We start from the raw sequence: 16483 nt of genomic DNA on the forward strand, positions 1-16483 counted from the left end.
TTGCTATTCATCAAAGAACAAAGAACATCAAAGAACAAAGTCTTGTAATAATATGGAATTGAAGAGCTAAATTTGCCTGCTCCTGTGCTATGACAACTGTGTGTTTTCTAGAAAAAGGCACAGTGTTTTTTCCCTTTCAACACTGTTTTTGAAACAGGCCCCTTAAAGCCAAGTATCAGGTGGATTCTTCAAACACCTCATCAGATCCTCAGCATTCCTTAAAATACAAAAGTTCTGGTAGTAATCTATAATGATTCTTTATGCGTATATCTGAATTCTGCAGTAGTTTAGTTTTCCCAATGATAAATTGCTCTTAGTTCATTTATCTACTGTGGTTAGAAGAAGTGGCTTGTGGATTGCCATTCTGAAATACAATTCTAAAATATATTTCCACCAGTGTTAACAAAAAGTGGACGATTTCAGCTTTATAAAACTCAGCATGGTAACAGTTCAGTGTTCTTTTCAGATCTCAGATTCTTTTGATCATAATTTCAGATCAATGGCCCTTGTTCCTCTTGGAAAACAGCCAAGAAGGAAAGGGTAACTTATTCAAGAAGCATAACTGAAGACAAATGGCAAATATGGAAATACAATATATGACTGCCTTCAAAGGTTCTACCAATCTAAGCTTTTATGCTGTAAACTGCCTACTAACCCTGAATTTTCTTGAATTTTATTCTTGATGCCTCCTTCTCTTATCAACTTTCATTTTCTCCTCTTTGCTTGGCCATACATGCCCAGTGGGCAAGATTTGGCATATTTCCAGTACACGTAAAGCAGAAGCTCTGAGACACATATGAATGTCTGTTTGCTTGAAAAAGGTTGCTTGGGCATGGTTTGTAAGAAAGCAGCCAGATTTATACCTATTTATACCTATGTTTAAACTCAGGTTACAAAGCCTACAATAAGCTCCCAATACAACTACACAAAAACAGCAGAAGCATCGGGCAAAGGTTGTGATTTTCTGTACCCTGTACATATTCAAATAAATGCAACAGTTCATAAAATCAGCACTGGGCTGACATGTTATAAGCTCAGTCTGAAGTTTGATACTTGAGACAAAGGCATGGCAGAGTTTACTTTGCCGACAGGACCATTATAGTTATATAGGTGACTTTTCAAAAGTAAAATATAAAAATAAATTATTGAAAGTAACTTTCAATAAAGTAAAAGTAGCATCCTGAGACAAAACTCTACTACGAACATAAGAACAATCCTGCAGACAACAGACAACAAACAACATAAAGGGTCTGTTTTCTCCTTTAAATGTCAGCTGCAAACGTACTCTTAAATGAAAGTAACACCGCCAGTCTTTTGTTATTAGGGTTGATTAGCAATGGAAAGATTTCCAAACAGAAGCATACTGTTTCAGAATCCCATGGTGCTCATATGTTTCTTCGTGAGCATAAAGGGTTCTGTCATTTGTCCGCCACTGCAGAAAAAGGCTGCAGCTGTTGAAAGTGGAGAGACACTGTGAAACAGAACAAGTCAGGGGTGAGTCTAAGTCAGCCTCGCACCATAATACAAAGCTAGCACAAATCCTGCATCTCCTCAGCTGAAGCTTCCCTGTGGCAGCAGCACACACTGCAATGAGTGAGACACATGTACTGTACCACCCAGAGCTCAGCAGTTCACAGGCCTGCCCACTAAGAAGCCTTTCGCCAACGTGAGGTCAAACAACATTATTAAGTGGCAATATTACAAATGACTCCCTTCTTTTATCTGGTGGTGCAGTGGTGAGCATTACTGCCTCATGGTGCTGGGGTCCTGTGTTTAATTCCTGGGTTCCTGTCTCCCTGTGTTTGCATGGGTGCTCTGGTTTCATCCCACAGTTCAAAGATATGCTGGCAGGTTAACTGGCTTCTATGAAAATCGGCCCTGGTGTGAGTGTGTGTGTGACTGGTGTCCCATCCAGGGTGTATCCTGCCTTCCACCATCACTTGCTGGGATAGGCTCTGGCTCCGTCGCAGCCCTGTAGTGGATACATTGGTTAGAAAAAGCACAGATGAATTACCAGCGGTAACGTACCAAAGCTGAAACCTTTTGCCATGCTTTGTAATGATGAGCTTTGGGGGTTTTAATCTCCACGCCCAACACAAAGAACAACTACAGTATGACTTTACACCCGCTGTGCTCTGCTTTGGCAGATAAAGCAGCAGTTAACTGTACAGAATGCTGGAATGAAGCGCTCAACTGAAAGACTAACTAGGGCGCAGGGAGGCCACAGAATGTAGCTCCGTACCGTTCCAAAATGCATTGGAAATATCAGGTTTTTCTTCCTTGGTTCTCCATATTAACAACCATGTGACCCAAAATAGTAGCTCAAAATATTTTTAAACAAAATTTATTTCCTGCGCGGCATGAGAGGTGTCATTTTGAACTAGCTGTATCTTCTATCTTTTTAGGAAGGTGTTGGTATTTTAAAACAGAAAGCGCTAAAACAAACGCGTAAAACTTAAAACGGCAGTATGCTCGCCTCTTTACAAAAGGAGAAGGGGCCCTGCCTGATGTTGCTCAGTCTTTTCTTCTGCCGGGCACACTACGTAGGAGGGGTCAGTCCGCACTAATAGAACTATGATTGATGGCACAGCGCGGGAGATAAAACCGTCCTTGAGTAACATCAACTATCGACTCCAGTAGGATCTTTCACAAGCTGCAGCGAAGAGCTGCGCGGATGAAAGTAACAGGTTATTCTCGCTGAGCTGGCGGATTTCTGCAAATCATGCAAGTGCGGTGTTTTTGTGTCTGAAGCGTTCCCAATAAGGTAATACAAGACGTTCTTATGAAAATCTTCCAACTAAAGAAGAGACTTAAGAAAATATGAGAAACTGTAGTAGAGCTGCTAGGAGATGAAACGTTTTGTTACAACGAAATTAAACTTCATTTGTAAAGCGATGTTAATGAATTAATTTAATTTAAACTTACTTTAATTGATTATTTTACTATATATTTTAAGCCTGCTGTTGTTTTAAGTTAATCATACGTAATCAACACCAGCAACAGCAAAGCTACACAGATATGCCGTCTGTTTGTGGAGATCTCAATTTCTCGATTATAGACTGTTAATAACTGCAATCGATGTTAATAAAACCAATCTTACAACTGTTCGCAGCCACTTTCCCCCTTTATTGACAGATAATTACACAATTCAATGGATGCCTGTTGTTTGACCGGGATAAGATTCATATTTAACCGAAATACACATTGCAGAGTACCGGGGATTGCTTTTTTAAATAATGTAAAATACAGTTAATATATAAAATACTCTTAAAATACTCTTGGCTGTGGCTAAAAGAGGATTATCCCATGTCTTGGAAAGCTTGAGTCGAGTTATGTCTGTTAAGGTTACAGGCGTTCGGAAACTTAAACTATTTTTTCTTTTTTTCAGAGGAGCAAATAGAATTTAAAGCCAGATCCCGGAGAAGACGGTCCATTTTTTTTGCACCTTGGACACAGCACCAAATTAGACAAAACCTGACATGGCAAAGAAAGAGTTTCTTGCACTGCTGCTGTTACAGCTACTCGCGGAGCCTCTCTGTCGCTCTGTCTCTGCTCAAAGCAAAGATCCAAACCTGGAATCTGTGTCCCACGACCTTCATCCTCAACACCCGTTCCTGGCTCCTACGCCGAAATCACTAACCAGCAGGAACACAGTGAGCTCAAATACATCCCATTCGCTAGCGCCTCGCAACTTCCCGAAACCCATCAAGTCAGGAGGTTCCAACCAGTTGCCTATGTGTTCAGGACCTACCGAAATAAGGGATACTTTTAAATACATTAACACCGTGGTCTCTTGCCTAGTGTTTGTAGTTGGAATAATCGGAAATTCAACCTTGCTGAGAATTATCTACAAAAATAAATGCATGAGAAACGGGCCTAACATCCTCATCGCAAGTCTCGCTTTGGGAGATCTCCTGCATATTGTGATTGATATACCTATAAATGTGTACAAGGTAAGTGTTTTTTTTCACTGAGTGAAATGCAAGTTATAATTTATTAACGTATTATTATTTTATCCCATTCGTCCCAAAACACTCATAACTACAGTCTTCTCTATTTGTTACCATTGGTACTGCATTTTTGTAAGTCATGCGAGCATTTAGTTTCTTGCTGAAATAAATACTAAATATTCAATATTTTTAAAAGTTGCATAGTTATCCCCTGTAGTGTTTCAGACTTTGTTCAGAGTGAGTTATCAGAACAATAACATCAATACAAACGTGAAGATGTGAAAAGTGAAATACAAAACGTTAATTTGTACAAATATATTATTTCATTTTTTTCACAGTATGTAACAGATACGATTAACAATATCTATGTCAGTGTTATTAAATTAACTATACAGAGTATTGTATGAAGGCTATTTAACCAAACGATTTCAACTCGTATTCTTGAAATGTATAGTGTACATATTATACATTACAGTATGCAATTGCTGCGTTTCCTTTTTATTATTTTGACCAAAGAACATGAAATATTATGTGATGGAATGAAGAAATTTATTACGGAGTACCCCACCCAAAAAAGCACGTGTTTATTAATTTCCCACATCATAAGCCCTACAAATGTTTGAAGCCTTTAGATACATTAAAATTTGTATGTATATTTACAATACATTCTTAGAAGATTAAATACATAAATACTGTATGTATTCTAGCAAAATCTTTCATTGTGCTGTATGCACAATGTGTACTATTTAAGAAGTAGGAATGTCTGAAGGATACCAGTACCAGTTTAATCTTTACTACAGAAAGTAAGTAATTTGTTCTTATTCATGGACTTTGTGACAGTGATGCAAGCATAATTCACAACCCCATTTTAGTCATCTTGAATTCAGAGTTGTTTGGGGGTAATTTCCAAAATTAAGACAGGACAATGGTTTTGTATTTATAAACAATGATGGTTAACATTCAGTCTTTTTTGTTCACAGCTTCTAGCAGAAGACTGGCCATTTGGAGTTGGAATGTGCAAACTTGTGCCCTTTATTCAAAAAACATCTGTTGGCATCACAGTTTTGAGTTTATGTGCACTGAGCATTGACCGGTACCTGAAAAATCTTCATTACATTTTTATGCATTAACCGATATTTAAGCATTCAGATTGTTCTTGTATTAGATATACTGTAACATTCTTCATTTCACATCTAGGTATCGAGCAGTGGCATCCTGGAATCGTATTAAAGGAATTGGAGTCCCAAAGTGGACGGCAATAGAGATTACATTGATCTGGGTGCTATCAGTTATCCTAGCTGTGCCTGAGGCTATTGCTTTTGATATGATTACAATGGATTACAAAGGGGAACACCTCCGCATCTGCCTGCTGCATCCAATGCAGACATCCCAGTTTATGAAGGTGAGCAATCCCATTCCTTTTATTATCCTTCATGTCATGAGGAATATCAGGTTTAGCAATTCACAACATTAAGTTTCTTAGCTTTGGTATTTATATTCTAGTGCCCATTTAATGCAAGGGCCATAAACAAGTGAAATGAAACATTTTCCTGTGAATAGGACACAAAGATTATATTTATTAAGGACATCAAATGCTCAGTATAAAACAGTGGAAAAGTCAATACGTTTTGAAGGTTTTAGTTTTCAACAAACTATCAAGTCTGTGAGAAACAGAACGTATTGACAATCATCTTGACATCTTCTGGGACTGATTACTAGCAGGATAAATGGTGCACCTGCAAGTAGTAGGAAATTCCTCACCACATTTTTTGTGATTTAAACAGTAAAGTAATTCCCTATAAGGTAACTCCACTTTTTAATATCTACTGAATGTTATGATCTCCCTGTTTTCAACCACTGTGTTCCTTTGCAGTATAGGAGCAGAGTTACAGTATATTCATCTTGCAATTAAATAAATATGTTTATATAGTGACAACCAGGTGAAGGTGCCAGTTTGGGACGACGTGCAACAAGCTGACATATATACTTTCATGTCTGCACACATTGACCTTCCTATAAAGTCCTTCAGTATTTGGCATAAAAACATTAATGGCACCATGGCAAGTGTTTTGTAAGCAGAATTGTTATATCTAGTGTTTCAAAGCCATACCTACAGCAAATCTAATGTTTTTTCGTCTTTGTTTTACCAGTTCTATAAGTCAGCAAAAGACTGGTGGCTGTTCAGCTTCTATTTCTGCATGCCCCTTGCTTGTACAGCGGTGTTTTATACTCTCATGACTTCAGAGATGCTGAGCAAGAAAAATGGGGTGCAGATCGCTTTAAACGACCACCTAAAACAGGTAGGAAACGATTTGGTTACTTTGACAGCATGTGTCGGAGTTTATTTCGTCCACCAAAACATTTTGAGACTTTGCATATATTTTGTTTTATTTTCCCAGAGACGTGAGGTGGCAAAGACAGTGTTTTGCCTGGTACTGGTATTTGCTCTCTGCTGGTTACCACTGCACCTCAGCCGAATCTTGAAATTAACAATTTACAATGAGGAAGACCCCAACCGATGCGAACTACTAAGGTGAGAAGGATTTTTAAATTTGAAATTGCAGTATCGCTGCACAAGTTTAAAAGATTTTTTTAACAAAAATGTTTTTATTATAGCTTCTTCCTAGTTCTGGATTACATCGGCATCAACATGGCCTCAATGAATTCCTGCATAAACCCCATTGCTCTCTATGTGGTCAGCAAGAGGTTCAAAACCTGTTTCAGGGTAAGGAATTCACTCTATTTTTACTTATTAGCTTTACTATTATATTTATTTTATTTTTATTTTACTATCATATGTTCCATCTTATATGGCACACTACAGTGTTTTATATATGAACAGAAGCAACCTTTGGCATTTCTGCTGGAGAAACTGCAGTATGTTTTAGATTTTAGAATCAGTGCCAGTAATGTATCTGAGGTAATACATATGTAAACTCCTGCCTCTGAATTGATTACATTGATTTTGTTCCTGTAAGCACAATATATTATTTATGTATACTGTAGCTAAAAAGGAGAGTGGTCTTTAAACTTTAGCAATATACTCACATATTCAACAGATTTGGCTTTAAATAATTGTGAATTATAAAATGAATGCTGTCACAGTGGCCCCCCAGGACTGGAGATGAAGTTGGGAAACCCGTTCTAAAATGGTACATTTTTTAAATGTGTACATTTTTGAATCTCCATGATTTGGCCAATTCCAAGCCCAATTCTGAAGGGATCAAGCCCTGAAAGAGTTAGACACGCATTTCTGTTTGAGAAGTTGAGCTCTGTGGAGCCGACACCAGCAGTCAGAGCTCATGACCCCTATCTCTGCCGTACAAGTGCTGAGTGCTGCTGAGGGTGGGCGAGCTTTTCTTGACCTGGACCGTCTCAGCTTTCAGTGCAGCTCCTGAAACCTCCCGGGCACTTGCAGGCCTGCAGTGACATTAGTGAGAGGCGTGCTGCTTCTGCAACTGGCACATGCTCTTCTGTAACGCACTGCAAAGCTTGCAGCATGTCAAATTACAAACGGCTCTGACGGGCAGGAGGTGTGTGTTTGAGGAGGATGTTTTCCTTTTGGATGGGTGTTAAAAACCTGATAACCGTCGATTTCTAAAATAATCCAGAAATAATTCAAACAAATAATCCTTAAAAAATCATTTTAATTCCAAAAAACGGATTTTGAGACCACCCTGTCACATTTTACTGTATCAGTGAACTCTAGACATGAGAGAAGCAGAAAAAAAATCTTGAGTTAATTTCCCACTGGTTCAGTGATTAAAACTTAACAGATACTTACAGGACAATTACTGAAATGTGCTGCCTTCAGAAATCAAGAAAATTGAAAGAATTGAACATCTTTTCCTATTATCATTAATGATATCACTATTATCTACAGTATGTTGTCTGGTATTATTCCAGTGAAACATGTGGACTTTTTATTGGTCATTTTACAAAAGTACTTGTTTCTTTCTTTTCAAGTCGTGCTTGTGTTGCTGGTGCGTGTCACCAGATATGCTGCCTTTGGATGAGAAGCAGTCCTGCATGAAGTCAAAAGCCATTGAACGTGGATCAGAACAGAGCAACTCCCGGGTCACCAACAAGTACACCACTACATGAGGTGCTACCCATAATGCACGAGGTGCTACCCATAATGCACAGCTGCAACATTCCCAACAAGACTCCGCTCCGAAGAGCAACATTTGTACCCACTGGCTTTCCCTCGTTCAGAATGGAAAACACAAAAGCACTTAAATTCTTAACCCAAAAGGCTTTAGTTTCCATGTTTAATCTTATAAGGCACTTCAAGAGAGCAAAATATGACTGGTAATTAAAAATAATTGAATCTGAATTAATTCAAAGCAGCTCATGAGGATCTTCCTTAAGTGAGTTCTTATGTTTTAATATCACACATAATGAAAGTATTTCAACTCATTTTATCTGACTACAGTAAACACAGTTATTATTACTACTGCATGAAAGGTTTCTGCTTTGTTTTTTCAACACCTTCCATTGGCGTGTTTAAAGTGCTTTTCTAGGATTAAAAGCCCCCACATTTTTGTTATTCCATATTGCTTTTACTTCATTAAAATCCTGGAGAGTTTTCCAACTTGCTTCATAAAACTTTAAACACAAACCATGCTGTTGCAGAGGGATTAACCAGAATTTTCAATGTGATTCATGGAGTGAAAATATTCATATTTTAATAATGTCCACCTTATCTTATATGACTGATTATCATAAAATTAGAATAAGATTTTTGGGCAAGAGCCTCGTATCACTATCAGCTGCAGTTGTATGATGTAGATGCTTGTTCCTTCATTAGCAGATTTGTGTTCTTGTTCATGTTCAGCAACTTCTTCTGAAAGTATAAAAAAATCTTAAAGGGCAGGTCCCATATTTTGAATGTTTTATGTTTTGATTAAAAACATTACAAATAAAGAGAATTGCCAGGTGCAATGTTTGTTATCTTTTACTTTTTCTTTATGGTGTTAAAACAACAAAACAAACAATGTAATATACTGTAAAACTATTACAATTGTCAGGAAATATGGATGGATTTTTTTAATGGCAAAAGCTCTAAATTTTAAAGTTATTTACCTGATATCACATGCATGTTTCAACTTATTTTTTGTGTATTGTGTATTTTATCCTTATTTAGCTTAGTGGTAAAAAGTATCACTACATTAAGCTTTGTTATTGTTAACTGAAAAAAGCCAAATGTATTTCATTATTGTATTGCATTAAGTGCCAGTATTAAATAGCTGATTTTACCATTAAACACTAGTTTTGTATATTAGCCATGCTAGCATTGCTGTACATAGTGTGTGTAGCTTTAAACTATAGATTTTTAATGTATAATTTAGTCAGCTCGTCTGCTTGTCTTTCCCTTTTCCACTTTGAAACATTGTTAACCTGTTAAGTGCCATTTTACTGCTGAAAATGTGTATAGTCTATCTGTAACCAAAATGATTTTTACTTTGAAAATGAAAAGAAGTGTATAATAAAGTATAATTTTATTTAAATCACGGAACTTCAAAGTCTTTTATAAAAGGTCTAATGAACTTGACTACTACTATAACTACTCAGGCATCAATTTAAATAAACCAGAGAGGGAACCACGTAATTTATATAGAAAAATACAAAGTGATCTAGACAAAACCTGCAAGTATTCTGTTCTACCTGTAAGGGTTTTGTGGAATATTTTTCTTCAGATATTTAAAATATAATATGTATCTCTATTTGTGGTTTATATCCAGTAATAAATGTAAAATCCACCCACACCATACAAACCTCTATTTAGTCTTATTGTTCTCAGTCATATCGACTTTTTCAATGAAAAAGTCATGTCCACTGAAGTTCATTTTTCACTTGTATTATACAGTATACTGTAATTCTTAATTTCTCAAAAAACAGTTTTAAGACAGGATCTAAGACAAACACTTGGCTATAATGCATTCTTCACTTAATTATGTCTAGGATTTGAAAATTGGTTATGTTGCTAGTTTACCTGCTTGTGGGGACTGTTGATTAATTCACAAAGCAATATTTCATGTTGCGAATCCTGATGTGACTATACACTTTGATGTTCTCTCAGTACATAGTTTTGAAACTGGCTTTATGAGACATTATGTAGAGTTCAGAACTACTTTAAAAACTTTATTACAGGTGATTTGCCCTTTTCAAATGAATCATATTAGCTACTAGCTCCAGTCTGCTCTTATATTACACTAAGCTTGTAAGAGTCATGGGTGGCATGTGGGCACAGTGGTTAGCATTGCTGCCTTGCAGGGCAGAATCTGGTACTTGGGTGCAAAATGCAGAGTCTGTATATTCTCTCTCTGTTCGTGTGGGTTTCCTCCAGGTGCTCTGCTTTCCTCCCACAGTCCTCCCCAGGTAGCCTGAATTAGAAGAAGTTTAAGAAATGGATGATATATTATTTATAATGTATATATTATGTATATTATTTTGCTTTATTCCAAAGCCATTAAGCACTAAAAATTATTTTAACGGGCACCTGGCTGGTACAGAAAACATTCAGCGTTATGTTGGTTTGAAAAGAGATTAGAATGTAGTTAGTACACAAAACACAGCATTTATTAAATTACACCGAAACTGCAGTGTAAAACTGTAGTCAAAGTCACCATCAGCTTTCAGAATTAATAGCATAATTAATCTCAGGAAGAGGAGTATTTTATCCATCCTGAAAATCAAGATCAATGATGAAGACAAATGCACATCCTTATCAGGGAAAAATGACACAAGGATGGAGATGCTTACCGCATACAAATAAGATGATTTATTCCATAAAATATAAACCTTTACTTGTTCCTTTGCAGCCTATACATGCTGATGCAGCTACCTACTTGAACCAAATATGATGGTGATTTCTCTACTTTTTAAATGCTTCTTAAGCAAGAATGTGCAAGAGAGTTGTTCTATTTGAAGAAATGAATGACTGTCCCATGTATCTGCATAGCTCTCAAGTATATTTAGAATAACTTGAATGATTTAGCATATTTAGTTCACTGTCACTCAAGAGGTTTAATTGTTTTAACATGTTACATTACATGATATTTAATATAAATATGATCACCCTTGTTTTACTTTAACTTGTTTGATCAAACAGACAGTATGATAAGTTACTATTCATTTGTATGGACAGTGGCTCCTCATGAGATTGAGATTAATATTAATGGATTTAATAATATCTGATTTGAAATTGAAAGTCCAGACGTGCTCTTGTCTACAATATAGTGTATTATACTACTATTGACCCATTTAATTAAGTACAGTACTCTTTTATTATAACCAGCTACAATGTAAATGAAATTAGATATTACAAATTATCATGGCCCTTTCATTTGTGAAGGGATAGTTATGTCCATTTTGTCTTTGGATCAGAGCACACATACAAATAAGCATTTCATTGCACTTGTGAATATGACAAATAAACTGAACTGAACTGAATTTTGTTAATCATCACAAGAAATGATATAAAATCTCAAAAGCATGTAAAGGCGGTTTAAAATATAATTGTTTTGGTGTCTTTCATTTTATCTGTGCAAACAAGACTGTTTTCTTGTACAGCTTCATAATCTTCAGACAAAACGAAGAGCTGAACATTCAGCAGGAAGAACTACAGTCCCTGGAGCCCAGCTGAGACGAGGACAGTTCACAATCTGTCTGCTTAAGTGTAACAAGATACCAGTTTGCTCAGAAGTGGTCAAAGTGAAAATGTGATTGTGAAACATGCCCTGAACATTCAAACTGTTGAACTACCATTTCATGATAATCATCTATATTCCATTCAAAGATTCCATCAACAAACACCATATTATTTCTAAATGTGCAACCACATTTCATCATGTGAGCCACCTACAGAGAGAGCCTGACTAGTTTCACCCCGCACTTGTGACATGGCAACATACCCTCGGGTTAGGCGCAACTCATGCATGTCAGATGACCATATAAAACCCTTTTGTTCGCTGCGGGCCGTGACTCTTCCCTAGTGCGTAAAGTATGTACCTATCCAATGTCGTTGCTGACAGACATTTTAGCCTAACCCCTTTGTTTCACGAATGTTCAATTAACCATTACCACTTGAGCTATTTTTTCACGTTAATGAAGTGTTCAAATTAATCGTTTGTTTTCTAATTTTCATACATTGCATGTCCCATCAACCACCCATCACACAGCTAGACTGATGCTGGGTTTGTACTGTATTGCTGCCTGGGTGTCATACTGAGGCCTACTAAGAGCTCCTGCCATTTTCCTGAGTTTTATCTCAAAACATCTTGGCCTCATATATTCTCAGTCATCTACTCCTGAATGTTGAATAGCTCTGCTTCCTTTATTTTCTTTTTAACATTTGGTCCTTTTTTAGTTTGTACTCCATATTTGGTTTAATTAGTATTGCTTATTGTGTGGAATACAGTGCCTTGCGAAGTTCTTTCCAATGATTTGGATCCAATGATGATTCCATTTTGTTACACATTTCTTAAACTGGATATTTGCACTCATAACATGAATACTCAAACACTATTCTGAATGAAAGGAGTAAAAATTCTTTATTCCATCCACTTTCTAAACTCACAGGGGAGACGGAGCCTATCCTGACAAGCAATAGGTGCAAGGCAGGGTACACCATCACAGGACAGACAGACACAAACACAGACCTGCACACATGCTGACCAGGGCCAGTTTTCTCTGTAGCCAATTAACTATCAGTATGTTTTTGGACTGTGGGAGGAACCAAGAGCACCCAGAGGAAATCTACATGAACACAGGGAGAACACACAAACGGCACCCCAGGACTTTGACCCAGAGCCCCTGTGCTGCAAAGCAGCAATCTTAACCACTGTGCCTTCATTCCCCCCTAAATACTTTGGTGTCCATGTTATTTGTAATATTAAAAGCTCATGTTTTTAGTGTTTGTGACTTTCTGAACCCCTGACTAATACAGGATTTCACCAAGGAAAATGAGATCAGTTCACAACTTTCAGAACATCTGCATGAAGAATCAGCACCACAGCATTTTATCCTTAGTTTCTGTCACGGATGTCGGAAGGGACGAACCGTGGAGAGGCAGGAGAGCAAAAAAGACCCTATGCGTAGCGGCGAGACGGGGGTTAGCCCGGGTTCAGCTGTTCAGGAAATGCCGTATAGAAACCTATGCCCTCAGGTAGCGGACGTGGGGTGACCTGGTGCTTAGGCGGGTTTCAGGACATCCGAACCTCGATGCTGAGCGAGGAGCAGAGCAGAAGCAGGAAGTAAATAGGCTACAGAACAAGACACACCAGAAAGACATGAATAATCACAGGGAACTAGGAACAGGACAGAAGTAGAGCGCCCTCTAGGTGTACTGGGAGTGACAGTTTCATGTTGATGTTCAAGAACTGCTCAGAGTTTTAGATACCATGTGAGACTCAATGAGCACAGGCAATTATTCAGCTTAAAAGAGTCTCTAGTCAGTGATGCATCACCTTATACACTTGAAAGAACTGATTTACTCAGCTCAACTGTTTTTTTTCCCTTCGTGAAAGCAATTTTCGTGATCTGGTTGGCCTTCACTGATTTCATGAACACGTTCAAGTCTGTGATGGTTTAAACTTTTGTCCATTCTTCACTCTTCATCCTGCAATCTGTATTGCATTTAATGCTAATACACATAAGCTGTGGAATGGACAAAATTTAAAGGTTATTTTGCTGCACACATTCCTGTAAATGTTTACACTGTACCAAACTGTGTTGTGGCAGTAGCATAATAGTATATCTCTGAACTTAACTGGAATCCAAAAGTATGCTGAAATTTATCAGAATAATAGTCGATAGGAAATGAAATGCATCTTTCACCAATCCCACCCATGACAAAAGGCCAATTAAACTAAACCAAAACCTCCTGGCGTTACTCACCAAGTACAGACTGATCTCAACATTGACCCAGCGACATCAGCAATCTTAGATTGTAGACACAGTTGAATGTGTCAAAGGTTTTTACTGAGAACCACCGCACTACTTGAACCACCATACATGTTTACTTGTACATTGTCTACTGTTTGTTTGTATATTGTCTTGATGCACTGTCTGCACTTTGTGTTTTTACACTTGTTTTAACAATCGAGAGACTTTCTGTAAGAAGAATCCGGTTACATATGGCAATAAAGTTCAAGTTCACAGACAAAAAAGATGTTAATGGCTAAATATATCTCTAATGTGCCTTGAAACCTAACCTTCTGTTTGTTACATAGAGTAAAGATAGACTGATATTTCAGATTGGTTTTATTTATATTAAAATATATGTGGGACTGGGCTACAGTTAAGCCTGAACTACAAAATGGACAACTGGAATGCAGTGGAAGGCAGAAGAGTTGACAGTGGTGCATTATTACAGCAGTGGAATTAAATTTTCTATCCTTTAGGGTTGCTCTTCAGAGAGCCAGGATCAGAGTGACCAGTTAACCTTGACAAGAAGAGGGGCTACAGTCCTGTTTTAAACAGCCTAATCAACATGGTATGAGACCTTATTGGCCTGGAGCTTTAATGTAGGCTTTACTGAAGTTCCTATCTATCGTTAGGGTAGAAGGCACTTTTAGGCCTTTGAATATTTAATTTATAAATTTATACAGAGAATTTTTTCTACAGAACAAAAATCTCTTTGCATATAGGACAGGACCCACTTTATCCACTATTGGTTACCAACATGGCAGGTGTACTGTAGCCATTCTGCAAAGGCATCCCCACTGTACAGCAGATCAGGTAGACAAACTTTCACAATCTGAATTAAAGGGGAACTTCAGGAAGTTAGGAGTGTTTACACCTACAGTGGAATTCAGCCAGGACACCAGTGTTAACACCCCTACTCTTTCCAAAAGCACCCTGGGATCTTTAAAGACAAAGTAGTCAGGACCTCAGATTAAAGTCTCATTTGTTACACTGAGGTAAGGTAGAGCCTTAAATTAAAAAAAAAAAGAAATGAAAAAGGTTCACAGGGAGGGTTTACTTCCTGTTTAATGGAAAGCAAAGCAAAGGCATTCGGACTCCAGCGCCACCCAAACCACAGGACAGCAACTTCCGGGAGCTCTTTCATTGAACTGCATTGAATCAAACATGAAACACACTCAAATTCACATGGAAAATCTAGTAAAAAAGTCAAGTCAAACATTTTTATTCGATATGTGTGAGTTAGGCATTGATGTTATTTTGTGTAATATTAGTATAGACCATTTTAAAACTGTTTAGTGTGCTGTAGAATTTTGGGAAGCACTGTCATGGTGTGGACATGCTGTCTGAGCAAAACTGACATAAACACAACGGCTATTACAGCCAATGGCCACTAGAGGGACCTGTTGACTGAATCATCTCTGCACAAATACTTCAACATTGTTTTTTCTTTTATTACTGCTGCTGGAAATACTTTTTTCCACGCATATGCTTCTCTACATTTCAACATTTATAGCAACTATTGTAATTTTGTAGGGTAAGAAACATCCGTCATGCTACTCTGTTATAAAAATAACTTCTTATAATGGCAAACCTAAGGGAATAATTTGTGATTAACGTTCTTTTGGGTTGAGGCATTAGCATGGGACTTTTTTAAAAAATGGTCCATTTCAAACTTTGTTTGCCCTGATACAGGGAATTTCTAGCATGTGCTGTACACCTATCATGAATTTGTTTTGCCTTCACATATTCTAGAAACACAGTTGCTTCCCTTCTGATAACCTCTCACAAGACTTTTGGACCAAGTTATCAGGAGACAACATGTGTGGAGGTCTGACTGCTGGACTGCAGACTCAGTCCCTCGTCTTGCTTGTCTGGCTGCGTCAAGGTTCCATGTTGTTTAGCTACAGTTGCCTTTTCTTTGCCTGTTTCTCAGGAGGAGCAAAAAAACAAGGTGGCAGTCTATTGGCCCCGGTGCTAATGCCCTGTCTCACCTGCCTAATCTAAAGCAACCTGGGTGTGGCTAAGAAATATTCAGATATGACTCATAAATGTAAAGAGATATCACTTCCCCAACCCACAGCAGCCATTTTATTCAGCTGTACAAGCCAGTATCTTCAACTTCTTTGGGTTCCCAGAAAGCTTAAGGTACAGTAAATCTGTTGTTTTGACATGATAAATTTTGCTTCATGAACAAAGATATGGTTTAGTGAAAAGAAAAGGGGCAAAAATGGTGGAGAGTTGTACAGCGTGTCACATGTTTAGCGCCACATGAAACCGAAAGCGGGAGTAGTTTGGAATTTGAATTTTGCTTGCCAGCTGCGGTGTAGAATAGTCTAGTTATTTGTGATCATGCTGGAGAAACTGCAAGGGTTAAAGATAAAGATGGGTTAAAATATTTCAGTCAGGGTGTTAAAAATGAAACTAAAGTTTTACAGAACCAGACTATAGTGTGCAGAATGATTCAGTGTTTAAACGTTAAACAGGGCCTTATGTTGCTTCACCAATGATGCAAAACAACCTTGAAAACATTCACAAAACTCGGGAAAACGTTTTCCAGGTTCACTAGCTCTGAATATACTCCTGCTAAATAATTATGTCTTTGC

General features: G+C 37.6%; 2 protein-coding genes across 2 annotated transcripts in view; both read left to right on the forward strand.

Moving 5' to 3' along the window:
• The first annotated feature begins 2706 nt into the window (after positions 1-2706).
• On the forward strand, positions 2707-8644 carry ednrbb (endothelin receptor type Bb). Its single transcript, XM_088913673.1, has 8 exons — positions 2707-2764; positions 3389-3953; positions 4931-5043; positions 5148-5352; positions 6101-6250; positions 6350-6483; positions 6567-6675; positions 7917-8644. The coding sequence occupies exons 2-8, from the start codon at positions 3480-3482 to the stop codon at positions 8052-8054; spliced, it is 1323 nt and encodes a 440-aa protein (XP_088769799.1). The 5' UTR covers positions 2707-2764; positions 3389-3479; the 3' UTR covers positions 8055-8644.
• Positions 8645-15944: 7300 nt separating this feature from the next.
• The window catches only part of LOC148836000 (ETS-related transcription factor Elf-1-like), a 29254-nt gene continuing 28715 nt past the window's right edge, over positions 15945-16483 (forward strand). The window contains exon 1 of the mRNA XM_088913662.1: positions 15945-16025. The gene's annotated coding sequence lies outside the window, so the exon portion shown is untranslated. The remainder of the gene's footprint in view (positions 16026-16483) is intronic.

The sequence above is a fragment of the Atractosteus spatula genome, chromosome 4 (genome assembly GCF_055471065.1).
Source record: "Atractosteus spatula isolate fAtrSpa1 chromosome 4, fAtrSpa1.hap1, whole genome shotgun sequence".
NCBI lineage: Eukaryota > Metazoa > Chordata > Actinopteri > Semionotiformes > Lepisosteidae > Atractosteus > Atractosteus spatula.